The sequence below is a fragment of the Penicillium hispanicum genome (genome assembly GCF_028827665.1).
Source record: "Penicillium hispanicum strain IBT 35686 chromosome Unknown utg000001l_segment0_segment0, whole genome shotgun sequence".
NCBI classification, from domain to species: Eukaryota; Fungi; Ascomycota; class Eurotiomycetes; order Eurotiales; family Aspergillaceae; genus Penicillium; species Penicillium hispanicum.
The window spans coordinates 3,278,733-3,293,083 of NW_026623193.1; the positions used below are offsets into that span (position 1 = coordinate 3,278,733).

General features: G+C 52.2%; 6 protein-coding genes across 6 annotated transcripts; 5 read left to right on the forward strand and 1 right to left on the reverse strand.

Moving 5' to 3' along the window:
• Positions 1 to 47: 47 nt before the first annotated feature.
• Positions 48 to 5,966, forward strand: N7459_001258 (dopey family protein; the record flags this gene model as incomplete). The annotated part of the gene is made up of 7 exons (XM_056940443.1): positions 48 to 138; positions 201 to 325; positions 381 to 530; positions 593 to 2,832; positions 2,884 to 3,110; positions 3,171 to 4,639; positions 4,698 to 5,966. The coding sequence occupies 7 exons, from the start codon at positions 48 to 50 to the stop codon at positions 5,964 to 5,966; spliced, it is 5,571 nt and encodes a 1,856-aa protein (XP_056804723.1).
• A 330-nt stretch (positions 5,967 to 6,296) lies between these two features.
• N7459_001259 (uncharacterized protein) lies at positions 6,297 to 6,616 on the forward strand (the record flags this gene model as incomplete). The annotated part of the gene is made up of 2 exons (XM_056940444.1): positions 6,297 to 6,427; positions 6,505 to 6,616. The coding sequence occupies 2 exons, from the start codon at positions 6,297 to 6,299 to the stop codon at positions 6,614 to 6,616; spliced, it is 243 nt and encodes an 80-aa protein (XP_056804724.1).
• A 555-nt stretch (positions 6,617 to 7,171) lies between these two features.
• Positions 7,172 to 8,068, forward strand: N7459_001260 (putative HIT finger domain protein; the record flags this gene model as incomplete). The annotated part of the gene is made up of 1 exon (XM_056940445.1): positions 7,172 to 8,068. The coding sequence occupies one exon, from the start codon at positions 7,172 to 7,174 to the stop codon at positions 8,066 to 8,068; it is 897 nt and encodes a 298-aa protein (XP_056804725.1).
• A 204-nt stretch (positions 8,069 to 8,272) lies between these two features.
• Positions 8,273 to 10,408, reverse strand: N7459_001261 (putative glycerol:H+ symporter (Gup1); the record flags this gene model as incomplete). Its single annotated transcript, XM_056940446.1, has 3 exons — positions 8,273 to 9,931; positions 10,012 to 10,079; positions 10,153 to 10,408. The coding sequence occupies 3 exons, from the start codon at positions 10,406 to 10,408 to the stop codon at positions 8,273 to 8,275; spliced, it is 1,983 nt and encodes a 660-aa protein (XP_056804726.1).
• Positions 10,409 to 10,955: 547 nt separating this feature from the next.
• Positions 10,956 to 11,645, forward strand: N7459_001262 (acylphosphatase; the record flags this gene model as incomplete). Its single annotated transcript, XM_056940447.1, has 5 exons — positions 10,956 to 10,970; positions 11,059 to 11,089; positions 11,183 to 11,195; positions 11,316 to 11,385; positions 11,466 to 11,645. 5 exons carry the CDS (start codon positions 10,956 to 10,958, stop codon positions 11,643 to 11,645), a joined length of 309 nt encoding a protein of 102 aa, XP_056804727.1.
• Positions 11,646 to 12,641: 996 nt separating this feature from the next.
• N7459_001263 (alternative oxidase) lies at positions 12,642 to 13,830 on the forward strand (the record flags this gene model as incomplete). Its single annotated transcript, XM_056940448.1, has 3 exons — positions 12,642 to 12,910; positions 12,961 to 13,251; positions 13,320 to 13,830. 3 exons carry the CDS (start codon positions 12,642 to 12,644, stop codon positions 13,828 to 13,830), a joined length of 1,071 nt encoding a protein of 356 aa, XP_056804728.1.
• Between the last annotated feature and the right edge of the window lie 521 nt (positions 13,831 to 14,351).

Sequence of the window (14,351 nt, forward strand, 5' to 3'; positions counted from 1 at the left end):
GAGCGCTCTGCTGTCTTTCTATCAATCTAACGTCCAGAATTGGCACCATGAGCCTTGATCCGAGTGCCTTTCCGAGGTCGAACTCCCCCGCAAGCTCCGAGAGCTCCTTGACGCGCACGCGGTTACAAGGTAAGGAAGGTCAGTACCTTCCACCGACCATAGCATTTGTCTCTGCATCTGACATGGTCTGTTGAGCGTAGGGTCCCTCAAGAAAGACAAGAATTATCGGCGCTACGCCTCCAGCGTCGAACGGGCTCTATCGTTGTTCGACAACGCGCTACAAGAATGGGCCGATTACATCTCCTTCCTCAGTCGTTTGTTGAAGGTGAGTAGTTATACACGATTAGTCGCATTATCACTGATGATTGATGAATGACCAGGCCCTCCAAAGTCACCCACCAGACCAGCCAGTCGTCCCTCATAAAGTGCTGGTCTCGAAGCGACTGGCGCAATGCTTGAACCCTTCGTTGCCATCGGGTGTTCACCAGAAGGCCCTTGAAGTATATACGTACATATTTGGGTTGATCAAGGTACGCCAGGTGCAATAGCGGACTCGGCGCGTATCTCACTGACCGTGTGACTTTGCATTTAGCTTGAAGGATTATCCCACGATCTACCATTGTACCTGCCCGGTCTTGCGCCAACCCTTACCTTCGCCTCCCTCACGGTCCGCCCACTGTTTCTCTCCCTAGTCGAAGGTTATATTGTCGACTTAGAATCTTGGGCTATTCGCCCAGCCCTGAAAGCGATTCTCCTGGCTTTGCTCCCCGGGCTAGAAGAAGAGACCAGCGATGATTTCGAATCGACATTGCGCACAATAAACAAGCTTCGTGATGCTTCCGGGCATCTGGAAACGCAAAGAACTCCTGATAAAGGAGCTTCTGGGCAATACTTCTGGCAGTGTCTCTTCCTCGCCTCCATCACAAATCCCAGCCGGCGACTTGGCGTCCTGGCATATTTGAATCGCTATCTACCAAAATTGGGTCTTCCAGACCGTCGTCAAAGCACTACAGATGCCGGCGATTCGAAGGAAATTCCAACGGAAATGCTATTAGCGGCCGACTCTGTTATTCTGCCGGAGCCGGGTCTTCTCATTCGATGCTTCGCATCTGGCCTGTCCGATGAACAGCTTCTGGTCCAGCGGAATTTTCTGGATCTGCTAGTGACACATCTGCCTCTGAGTTCCCCCATACTGCAGTCTCGAATTGCAGGCACTGATCTTCAGACATTGGTCATAGCTGCAGTTGGTGTGGTCACCCGGCGAGACATGAGTTTGAACCGCCGGCTATGGGCATGGTTCCTGGGGCCGGAGCCTGCTAACGATCGGTCTTCAATTGATGGGGGGAAGTTTTCGTCGGAGACAGCACGATCGTCATCTGTCGACGGCAAAGATATCTCGCAATCACAATATTTCAGTCGAGTGGGCTTGCAGCCTTTGGTCGCTGGTCTTCTGAACATGATCAAGCAAGCCCCAATGGCCCCTTCTGAACGGACTAAGCCCTTCCGGATCGCTCTTTCACTGATGGATCGCTGGGAAATCGGTGGATACATTGTCCCCACTGTCTTCCTGCCCATCATACATAGCGTCCAGGAATTTGAGAAAGAAGTTCCTAGAAGCCATTTCGAAGAGGTTTTTCGCAGTGCCAGTGCCTTTTTCGATGGAGTGGAAAGCAGTGTCATTTTTTCGGAGCTTCTGGGCTTAGTTGATTTTCGCCCCAAAGATCTTGAAAGTGATAATACTGCAGTATTACATCGCCTTGGCCTTGCTCGATTTATTCTCGAGAACTTCAATGTTCGGGAGGAAGACATGCTTCAAGCTCATGTTCCTTTGCTGACGCTATCTGTTCTCGTCAAGATGAGCGAAATATCTACGTCACCGAACGATCCATTGCAAGCCAATGTCGACAGACAGGCTGTATTTGACAGTTTGAATGCAGTGCTCAAATCTTTGACTCCTCTACTTACCGACAGGGCATTCTTGAAAAAGTCGAGCGGTGAGAAATCCGCGTCTACTGATACGAAGGCTCGAAATACCGACATTTTAAATAAGGTGCATCGCTTCTATAAGACCAGCAAGAATAGTCTTGAGCTACCACCTCTTCCGTTCAGCCCTAAACAAACCAGCGAAATGATTGTCCGACAAGCTCATGAACTATCCATCCTAGCCCTGGAAAATGACCAGACTACCTCTTCTCTCCACGAGAAACTCGATTGCCTCGTCACCGTGTTAATGAAGCTTCCGAAGTCACGAATTCTCCGGGACAAGCGGCTTTTCGAAGCGCTGTCCCGAAGATTGGCAACCCGAACGCAGAATCCGACCACTGTCTCATTTGCGGTTCTCGCCACGATTTCCTCTGCAGTGACAAATCTATTTTTCATCCATACCCCGGGCTTTTATGTCAGCTATGAGGATGCATGTGAACTCATCCCAACGCTGGTCGAGCAACTATGGCAGTATTTGTCGCCATTGAGCCCGAAGTTTCATGTGGAAACTGTGCGCTGCTTGTGGCTCTTGCATTCCATCTCTTGGGTCGACCATCTCGTCGAGGCATCGATTACTTCTCTGATGGTAAACACGTCATTTGCCGGTTCTTATCATCTCTCATCAGAGGAACAAGCCGGAAAATTCTATGTTTTATGGAATCATAGTCATCATGGCACACATGAGCAGCCACCCAAACAAGTGCTTGAAGTCGGAGGCACGTTATTTTCCTACCAGTGCTCGATGCTCGAACGTCCCCTTTTCATTGTTCTTGATCTCCTGTCTCAGGAACCGGGTGACGTTTCTCAGAGCGTTCAACAGTGGCTTCAAGATTTGCCTTCCATAAATAAGTAAGACTTCTGAGGCTCTCGAAAGGCACAAGACTAACTGATGATGTTCAGAATTTTCCGCGTTATTGTCTCCAAGCTCGAGGAGTTGTTCGAGCGTGATATCCCGAGTCAACTGGCCAATACCAACCATTCGGTTTGCCCCGATGACTACAAAGAATGCAACTACTTGCTGCGAACCGCCTCAAATGTCATTTCTACACTCTCCCATACCGGATGGATCATCCTCTTGACCCATACAATGAGTCAGGTGGAGAGACGTGGTGCTCCTGAACTCGAGGGTAGGTCTTGGCTGTAGCATATAGGAAAGGTAATCGGTGGCTGATAAAAATTGGAAGCAGACAATACGAATGTGAAAAGTCTTCATGCAACAATCTTCGAGGCTTCTCTGAAAATTGTCAGCGACCAAGCGCCAAGTCGCACAGAAGTCGACCCCGAGGGAGAAAGGCTACAAAAGGATTCCCTCTATCTCATGCGACAACTCCTTTTGGGTCCTGGTGCCGAAGACATAGTTGAATCGGGAATCGATGACTTCCTCGTGGATCGCCTAATTGTTTCATCAAATGAAGGTGGCAGTATTTCTGTACAAGGCGCTCTCATCGATGCTCTCCTTGCTGCTCTAAAGGTGCGGTTCGCCCAGGCGTACGCCCCTCCGCCACCTCCCAGGCCCAGGCATCAACGAGCAGGCTCTCGTGAGCGTTTGACAAGTCCTTCAATCTTGTCCTTCACCAGTGACAAGGCGGACAGAGTGGCATCACATCCCCAGTTTCCTCGCCCTCCGGAACGGCTTCTAGATTGTCTTCTCAAAGGAATCAGCTCGGCAAAGTCCCGAGAGATTGTGGATAAGTGGATTGGACTGTTTTGCGAGGTGCTTCCTCTTTACTCAGGTTCTATTTTCCAGATACTTCTCATCCTGGTGGAATGTTTTTGCAGGGAAATCAAGTCTTCTTTTAGAAGACTACAGCTCGCATTTCAGCAAAAAGAAGACTGGCCGCAAGATCGCTCCGAGCATGTTACCACTGCACTATTGACTGGACTTGAAACTTGCATTGCCAACGCCCATGAACATCTTCTCGCGGAAGAATCAAACGTGCCAGCCGCCAAGAGTCCAGATCAGCCTCAAGGCTTCTTTGGGAACATGGTATCAGGAGTCTTTACCTCGGATGGCAGCCAGGGCCGCTCCAATACCGCCAATGATCGGTTGACTGTTCTGCTCTGTTTCCAAGACGCTGTTCGCCTTTGCTTCTCCATCTGGACATGGGGCGCTGGAGATCGAAGCGGGGCTCCTCCTGACTCCGAGTCGATGGCATCTTTCCAGTACACATCTTTACGAATGCGAAATCGGTCTCGGCGGATCTTGGAGCATTTCTTCACGGCTGAGGCACTTGAATGTCTCGAGACATTGGTTGAGATGTGGACAAAGTCGGACACAGAGACCGCTGCCCTCATATTCAATCTCCTGCACACTCTCGATGGGTCGAGTCCGAAGATCACTATCCCAGCTGTTTTCAATGCGATTTACACGCGCACCAATCCAATTGCATTAGACCCCAACCGCAAGTCGTCTCTAACTTCCAACCTATCCGAATCTGAGCTCGCCAGTTTCTTGGTGGCTTATGCTCGCTCCTTAGACGACGATGTCCTTGATGAGATATGGACTGACTGCACAACATTCTTGCGCGATGTTCTCAGCAATCCATTTCCTCATCGACAGATCCTTCCACGTCTCATCGAATTTGCGGCCATTCTGGGAGCGAAGCTAGAGAACACAACCTTTGGCGAAGACCGGCGCATGCGCAAGGAACTCGGAGTAAGTCACAATACCGGTCTTCAAGATATGGCTTTTGCTTACTGATTGGACGCCATAGGATGTACTTCTGCGACTCTTGACAGCTGTCTTCACCAGCAAACCTTTGGGTCTAAACCCAGACAGCGGTCTCCTGGCGAGATCATCTTTAGACCATGATCACACTGCAGTCTCCCATACTGGTCCCGATGATATGCTGAGCATTCTTGCTATTTCAATGCCGTCTTTCATTACCACGTTGGGCGACTCTGACCGCATTAATACTGCCATCAGCGGCGTGTCTACTAATGTAGTTAGTCCACTCATCCGCTCTCGCCTGTTCCCCAATAGCCTCAACCGCAATGTGATGGTACTCTTGCAGCAAATGGCCAAGGTACCGGCTGCGGCAAAAGTGTGGAAGAAGGACATCGCTGATGCATTTAACGACCCACGCTTCTTTGGACTGCAAGTGGATTTGATCAAGAGTACCTGGATGGATCTCTTGCGACAGTGGGTTCTCGCCGACAAAGATCGTCTGGCAGAGTTTCTGGGTCGACTTCCTCCACCCAGCACAGCAGGAATCATGTTCGGTGTGGGGGCCTCTGCGGCGCGTCTCGAAGCGGATCGTAAAGCGCAGCTCAATCTTCGTCGCATTGCGCTACTGGTCCTGTCTGCCCACGCGGATTACTTTGTGGGTGAGCTACCTGGCTTGCTTCAAAAGTTGGAGGATCTGCTATCCGCTACCAGTTCTTCATCACCTTCGTCGGCAACCCGAGCGGAAGTATTCATGGTCCTGCGTGCCCTCACGCTGAAAACCTCCGCCTCGAGCCTGGCACCTTTCTGGCCGTTGATCAACGCCGAGTTACAGGAAGCTCTCGCAGCTGTTCCCCGCACCTCACAGTCGGAGCTCTACAATCCTTACTCTCTTCTTCAAGCTTGCAAGCTTCTCGATACGCTACTAGTCATTGCTCCAGACGACTTCCAACTCATGGAATGGCTCTTTGTGACTGACACAATCGACGCCGTCTATCCGCCTAGCCGCTGGGAGCCCGTTTCCCTAGCAGATGAGGTATCGCAGAGCTTTGGTCCCCATGGTATGCTCTCGCCGACCGTGTCTGGAGACTCTGCGGAGCCGGTGGCGCGTGGCGGCCTCAAACGGCCGTGGCTAATCTCAGACCGTATCCGGGAGACGGCCAAGGACGAGATTGTTGAGCGGGTCCTGCGACCGTTCTTTGACCGACTTAGTATCTATGTATTTGAGAGCAGATATGGCATGGCGGGTGCTGACTTGGGTGTCTGTCGGGATGATCTGTTGGCTGATCTGTTCAACGAGAGCACGATGGCAAACTAAGACGCCGATGGCCATTCCAAGATTTGTATATAGCTGAAGTAGCCCATGGACTATCCTTTCTTCTTCTGGATTTATTGTAGAGTGTCCACTATAGCAGATACCCTTGATGTGAATTGTGTGGCTGTCATTTGATGAGGGACGATCTGGTAGTCATAGATCGCATCGCAACAGTATAGAGTCGTCCTTCCGACGCCGCCCGGACCTCCCGTCTCTCAACGTCACTTCCCTCGCCCACTTCGCTCGCCACTGGGTATCCTCCTCTTGTAAGAGCAACACATACGCCGATGCATTCCCCAAACGTTTCCTGATCGGAGCAGGTTCTGCGTCACAATGATTGTACGCCCGAAGCTGTTAATCCCTCTGCGCGGACGCGTCGTCGCCCGGTCCTTCTCAGCATCCCGTCCCCGCTGCGAGGCCGCGCCACTGCCCGCGCGAAAGCCCGTTGGCGCGTTTCGAGGCGGGTATGTGCTAATCTCTTCTCTTGACTCTTTCCCTGGTATGGCAACCGCTTGGTGTAACCGGTCCTGACTCTGAACAGGGTCTTTGGATTCCTGTCCGGTGCTGTGGTCGCCGGTGCCTCGGTCTATTACTACGTGCTTGGAGACTACCGAGTTGCCAATGAGATGTTGTCGGATGATATTACGGTATGATTATAATCCTCTTCCCGGCTCACTTTTCTTTTCTCAGAGGTTGACTGGTCGATCTTTTCTTCCCCGGCCGGGCTGGGGGAGATTGACATATTCTTCAAACAGGCACTTCAGTCAGCCACTATTAAGCTCCAGTCGTACATCACCGAGCTCGAGGCCAAGATGAACCAGTTGCAAAAGAAAAAATAGGAGCTAACATTTTCCATTGGAATTCTTTCACTTGTTCTTAATACTGTACTTATGGTTATTTGGGCGTTGGGGTCATCTTCTGCTTCTTTCCACTAAATCCACCCAAACCCAAAACAATCTACGCTACAATACGCCCTATTGCACACCATATATTGAATGGTGATAATACCAAGCAGATCAAACCAATGACAAATGGGAGTTGATGCTTTTTTACCCCAGGAATTCAAGCAGTTCTGATCGGCACAGCTTGAGTGCAAACGTGGCAAACATCACCTCATCACGTCACGGCAATACCAAATCAACCTTCGCGCTCGTTTTCTTCCCGCATATTTTCCTCCCAGTACCAAATCCTCCAGGAAAAAACAACCCATGTTTCGCGTCGAACTTCTCCCCGACTCCTCCTCGGTGGCCACCCCAGGCTGGACCTATGTCGCCGACCGCAGCTTCGACCCAGCCAAAGCCGCCATGGCACCCGCCCTCGGCCGCAAACGCGGCATCCGCGACGCCGGTAAAGGCGGCGACATCTCATCACGACGAGCCAATGCCATCGTCCGACATATTGCCGAACTAGACCGCGAGAACCAGCGAGACGTGCAGATTCCGGTTCCCGTGAAGCAGGCAAAGGAAGCCGGGTCGCGCGGGACCCGCGCAAAGACCACCTCGAACGTGCGCCGCATCCTACAATCCCAAAAAACTTTCCGCAACCACCTCGACGACGAGGAAGCCGCGATCGCAGTCGGGGGTGGTGGGGGTGTGGGATTCGTGCAGGGGACCGGGGCCGCGAGCGCAGTGGCACCGGCGAAGGCGAGCGTAGCCGTCAAAGGGAGCAAGGCTGCTGTCGTCGCGGCGGCTTCACGACGAAGCTCGACGCCGGCCACACAGAAGAAACGCGGTTCGGCGCTCGGTGCCGCCTCATCTACGCCTACACCGGCCCCCTCGCACCCAGAGACCACGGATGCGGAAGCCGAGGATGAGTCTGCGCGGAAACCGAAGCTTTTGAAGACTGAACACGATAATGATCCCCTTCTCCGCTCGTATGCGCCGACCATGCCGTCCGACCGTATCATGCAACGGCTGCTCGCTGAGCCACCTTTGTCCTATAATGCTTCTCGCGCGGGGCCGCCGATTTCGACGCAGCTGCCGCGTTATTTCTGCTGTATGTGTGGATACTGGGGCAAAATCCGATGCAAGAGTTGTCACTTGCGAACGTGTGGGCTTGATTGCTATCGAGTGCATGAGGATTCAAGATGTGGGGCATTCTTCTAGGTCGAGGGCGTTGGACTGTATACTACGCGAAGAGGATGCTATGTATCTTCCGCTTCTAATGACTGCATGAATATAATGGTAAAACACTTGTACAATAGTCAATCTTACACTTTACACTTTGAAGTATTACGTTGCTTGGTTTATTTTTCCTCTATAAAAACAAGCGCATACTCGGAAAAGGGGCAAATAATGCGGCATGTCAGATCAACATTTCAGGTTGATGCCTTCGCGCAGTTCATCCTGCCTGATCTCAAACATGACCTGCACCCCGACAAAAAGCACAGCACAACAAGAGATCATGTAGGCGATGCCCGAATAAGAGCCTGTCAGACTAGTGAGGAGGTCTCGCAGACCATCCACACCAAGCGCGAAACCAACCAGGTTTGCAATTATCATCATAAGGACATTTCCGACGGATCCAATGCCGCTGAGGATCCGATAGGCGGTGGGGTGTGAGCGCCAACGACGAGCAGGGAAAAGCCAGCCAGCCAGCGCTTCCGGTAGGACGAAGAGCGTGATAAGCCAGCCCCACATCAAAAGGCGAAGATTGATGTCGTGCCACAGAGCGACAAATGTAAACACCAGCAAAAAATTCCGGATTTGCAGGAAATTGACCATGAACCCTGAAGGGGATGATGTGGTTGACTTGGCTCCAGCTGGCTGCGGTCTACCACCGCCTCCGAGTGGGACGTAGACGTACCGGACAATCCAGCGGTTGAAGGAGCGATGCCAGCCTCGCCAGAAAGCGAAGGCAGAGTAGTTGTTGGACATGCAGCGGACCATATTCTCTGGTGGGTCGATGCCGTCGACGAGTGCCCACAAGCGGAAGAAACGCCATGGGATTAGAAGCTTTAACCAGATGATGTGCAGATTGAAGAACGCGAGCATGCTGAGCTGGCCGGGTGTGAAGAGAGACCAATCCGGGCTGGCTTTAGATATGGCCACCGCGTAGATATAGTGGAGGATGAGTTCCATGCAGAGTAAAGTAAGGAAAAAGCGGATTCCATAGAGACTTATGCGGGAGCGTGTGAGAGATGGTGGTGTGTATCGTTGTTGAGCGACATAGTCGTTAAATGTCAAGATCGGGCCGGCTAGATACAATGGCGAGTAGAGAATATAAGCAACATAGTTGAGCGGATTAAAAGCAGCCGGCTCTGCGGGGATCTTGACACGATCGCGGTCAGACAGAGTGGCCGGGTCGAGTTGTTTCTTCTTGTGGAATTCGGTCAGTTGGAGGTATTGGGAAGATATGGGAAGGCCGAGACCAGAATCCGTGGAACCTACTTCAATTGGACTGGCAGCAGGATATTCGACGCTCCAGTAGTAGTCCATGTTGAAGCTTATCAGGCGCAACACGGTAACTTTGAAAAGGACCTCCCACCGAGGCATGATACCTCCGATGTTATCCAATGTCTGAGCCCACTGAACCAGCAAGGTACCCTTTTCCCGGGGTGTTCCAGAGCCCGGGGTGAAAAATATCGCGATCCGTTCCAATGGGTATCCACCACAGAGCTCGTTGGCGAAGAGGATGCAAATATTGAAGGTCCATGTGACTGCAGGGACATAGGCCCGAGGCAGGCTTTTGCCAATGCGATAGTTGATGAACAGAATTAAAAGCACTTTCAGAGCCGAAATTCCATGAAGCGCCGTTATGAAAATCAGCCCGAACCCAAAGTCGAAGCGCATTCGCTGCTCCAATTGAGCGTTTCCTGCAGCGGCCGAGGGGTTGGAGGGTTTTGTGTCAATGCTCCCATGGCCCACGAATAATTGATAGACTCTGCGGAGCAGTGGATGGGCGATCAGAAGTAGCACTAGGTATGGAATATTGTCGCGGAAGCTAGCATATTGCGCATCGGAGTTGTCCTAGTGTTACCAAGCCGCGCGAGTCAGCCAAGCTCTCGCGATCGATTCTCCGTACCGAGACAATAAATCTGGTCACTCACAACTAGGCGACCTGGGATCCAGCCCGGCGACAGAAGATGAGAATATGTCGGGTAGATTGGATGGGTTTCTGTGCGATTTAAAGAGTCCCTGTCAGTATTCAATCCGATTCGGGAGCAGTCTCCGCGAGAGACAGCACCCACCTTTTGAGGCATCGACTACGGTCTTGAACATCAGCGGAACGAGCGTGACGAAGAACACGTAGTAGATGAAGAACTCTGGCGTGCGCCAGAGCGGCGCCGGGGCATTCTGCGCAATGGAGTGGGCACGACCATCTTTGGTGGAGGGAGGTCGTGTGTCAGCAGCGCTGTGGGCTGGGGTCGTGGCAGAGGCCGTGAAGCGAGTGTCAAGGGTATCGAGCGAGTAGAGCCGTCGCAGCCAGGAAAAGAGAGAGGGCATTTTTATAGCAGTGGCATGGCGCGGCGGCGAGAAGATTCGTGGCAGTCCGGTGTTTACTCAGGGGAGCCGAGGCTCCAGCTGCGAAGTGTCGTCGATCGCCTCGTCCCCCGCGGATCCAATCAGCAGCCGCCAATTATCACCGCGAACTATGGCAAACACGACTCGACTCCGTTGCTAACTACCAATGAAAACGATGTCCATGTTAACAAAGCTCCAACTTGGCTGAACGAGCAGGCAATATTGCCCCCGCGTTCTGTTTCGATGGCGGGACATCGCAATGGGCACAGGAATGCTTTGATTTCCCTATGGTCGAAGTATTGCCTTTTCAATTACAGCCAACCTAAATCTAATCGATACACGTCAGCTACCATTTTGTTCCAATGAACGTCAAGGTGAGTTTTCCAAGCTTTATGATCTGAAATGGAAATCATCCAACCTTGCTCGAACTGGTCGACGGAGATTAGCTCAGCCGTCCCGAAGTGCAGGTGGCGTCCGCAAGTACTCAGTCGCCAAACCACCGCTTAGCAACTCTCAGTTTTTGACCACCATGTCGTCCAAACGGGTACGTTCTTGTGTCTGGGAATGGCTGTCGACGGGAGTCCCGACAGAGGCACCCCGGAGGAACTTTTTGAGGCTAACCCTCTTTTCAGGTTGCGTTCAAGGTCCACGGCACTGTGCAAGGTAAGTTCCCCTATACCTCGCAGGCTTGACCTCGCAGGCTCCCCCTCTCGGATCCCATTGAATGTGCTTCTTGTCACTGACCATGGCTTCCAGGTGTCGGTTTCCGGTAGGAACCCCGGTCCCCTTACAGCTCGAACGATGACATCATATCGAATTCAACAAGTGATTCGCTAGTTAGCTAAATAGTCAATTAACTGGTTACCCGACTAATTCACGATGGTTTTAGGGACTTTACTCAGAAATGTGCGATCAACTATGGATTGAAGGGGTTCGTCAGGAATACCACTTGCGGCCGAGTGAGTGCACTCCTCACCCGACACTGCCTCCGAGTGAAATATGTATTTTGGTGACGGTCTTGAGCTAACGAGCACGACAGGTTGAGGGCGAAGCGCAGGGTGACGAGGAGACGCTGAAAAAACTGTTCCAGCAACTGGACAAGGGCCCGCGCCTGGCTCACGTCGTGAAGCTAGAGAAGCGAGAACTGGAGCCCAAGGAGGGTGAGGACCATTTTGCAGTGATGCGTACTATGGAGTCCAGCTTCAACTCCCATACCTGATCGACTTTGATGAGAACGTTGATAACCATGATGCCAATGATGAACTTCCACTCGAGCTCTATTCTTGAATTTGATAGTGCCTGCAACGATAAGTGCCTTCGTTAGAGTAGACAAGCAAGGGCGGCGTGGAACAAAGTCTTGATTCAAGTCCTCTGTAAGGACTATAAAAACCTAAGCGACCCACCGTTACTTCCTAGTATCAATGCCCTAGATATATGGTCGACACGGCGATCATAGTAAACGATCGGGAAGTGTCGGGATATGAACGCCTGGAGTTTACTCAGGTTATGGCCCAAATGACCAACGCCTTGAACCTGTAAGAAGCCATCGGTGAGACGAAAGGACCCGAGATTCGGGATATGCAACGAGATTGATGCTCATATTTTCTCTCGGGCTCTGTGACTCAGAAGGTGCGATGGACCCGAATCGGGCTTCATGGTCTCCCGTTCCGACTCGTCCCGAGGTCACCTGCCGGGAGGGCCTAACCGACACGACAACTTCCGAACGGTGCCAGAGCCGTAATTTTTGCTACGATGATAATGGGAAGGTATTGAAGGTTGCTTCTTGTTCGTGGGAGATCATGGAGCATCTCATCTCGCCGTTGTCAACTCTCAATTGAGGGCAATGGAGCCGCGAGACGGGGCAGGTGGGGGCAGCGTCTACTTCTATACTTCGGACCCTTGACGTGGCGATGCGCGCGTACGCGGAACCAATGAACGACGTGCGATGTCATCATCCAGGTACGGCCCGGGGTTCCGTAAACAGTCTCGAGAATTAACCCTGCTTGCTGCAAATCGGGATTCATTCGGGCTTCCTTTGAGATCGGGGGCGTAAGAATCTATCCGATATAAAAAGGAAGAACGTGGCCGACATCTCCTACCTCATACTTCCCATACTCCAACCAGACCAGCAATCTTCCAAAGTTCTGAGCATTTTCTGCTTCTCACCCTTTGATTCCGCACTTGACGGTAGATTCTGACTACCTCACTCGTCTCCATGACATCCTTCTCGTCATTGTCTACAACGGCGCCCTTGCGGGCTGCAGCACGACCACAGCCTTATCTTCATCTGGCCCTGCGGACCTACTCCAATGTGGCTGCTACACATCTTCACAGTTCATCTCGCGCCAAGACACGCTCCTCGCCATTCATCTGCACCTCCACACGCCCCATCTCCTCCACTACACAGAATCAGATCAAGGAATACTTCCCACCACCGCAAACTCCGGGGGTAAAAGCGGTAACGACAACATGGGCACATCCGGTGTAAGTTGCATGTCTCACATTCCATCCTGCAGGGGCTGACATAAAACCAGGTACACCGAGTCCCAGATGCAAGCGGTGCGGGTTGCCCACCGGGAAGCAACTAATTGGTCTGATTGGATCGCCCTGGGAACCGTCCGCATCTTCCGATGGGGCATGGACTTTACGACTGGATACAAGCACCCCGAGCCTGGAGAGGTCCCGGCTGCTAGGTTCAAGATGACCGAGAAAAAGTGGATGGCTCGATTTATCTTCTTGGAGAGTGTGGCGGGTGTACCTGGGATGGTGGGCGGGATGCTGAGACATCTACGCAGCCTTCGACGAATGAAGAGAGACAACGGATGGTATGCACCCTTTGACCCAACAATCACCGAGCACCCAGCGAACTAATCATATCCCCTTCCCTTTGCAGGATTGAGACACTTCTGGAAGAGGCTTACAATGAGCGCATGCACCTGCTGACCTTCCTCAAACTGGCCGAGCCGGGCTGGTTCATGCGCCTGATGGTTCTCGGCGCCCAGGGTGTCTTCTTCAACGGATTCTTCTTATCCTACCTCATGTCCCCGCGCATCTGCCACCGGTTCGTGGGCTATCTCGAAGAAGAAGCCGTAATCACCTATACACGCGCCATCGAGGAGCTGGAGAAGGGCGAACTCCCCGAGTGGAGCAAGCTGGAGGCGCCCGAGATTGCGGTACAGTACTGGCAGATGCCGGAGGGCCAGCGCACCATGAAGGACTTGCTCCTGTACATTCGTGCCGACGAGGCCAAACACCGTGAGGTGAACCATACTCTTGGCAACCTCAACCATGCAATCGACCCCAATCCCTACCAGACCGAGTATCAGGATCCCACCAGAGATCATCCCCAGAAGGGTATTGAGAACCTGAAGGAAGTCGGCTGGGAGAGAAAAGACATCTTTTAGATCATTGGCATTTGGACAGCGGTTGGAAAAGCAATTGATTTGTGATTAGCACCATGGAGTCTGGCGTGGAGGACGGCAATCTCTGCTCATTATTTTTTTTTTTGACTGTGACACATCGTCAGTAGAGGAACAATAACAATGCGCGGGCCGGGCCACTTTGCATTTGCATGAAGTTTGTCGCGGTTTAATTTCATTTGGAACGCGGAACGCGGGGCGGTCGAGCTAAACCCGACCAGGCAATTTGCCAACAGCCATGCTTTGCGGTTCTTCGACTGCTAGAGTTCTGGAGATCTGCATCGTTTGGTCCCGCTCCAGCAGAGGGAGAGAGAGTCTCACAACCGACCCTCAGTGCGCCGCATGTTCGACAGGCTCCTGCAGGTTGGAGAGGATCTGTGTCTTTTCCTCAAGGCCGCATCCGACCCGCTCTGCCCCTTTAGCCCCCCCGTTGGCCGGAACACCCCTTTTGGCCCAAAGAAGATTCTCGGCCGCCGATCGTTCACGTCTCATTAAACCTCAGGACA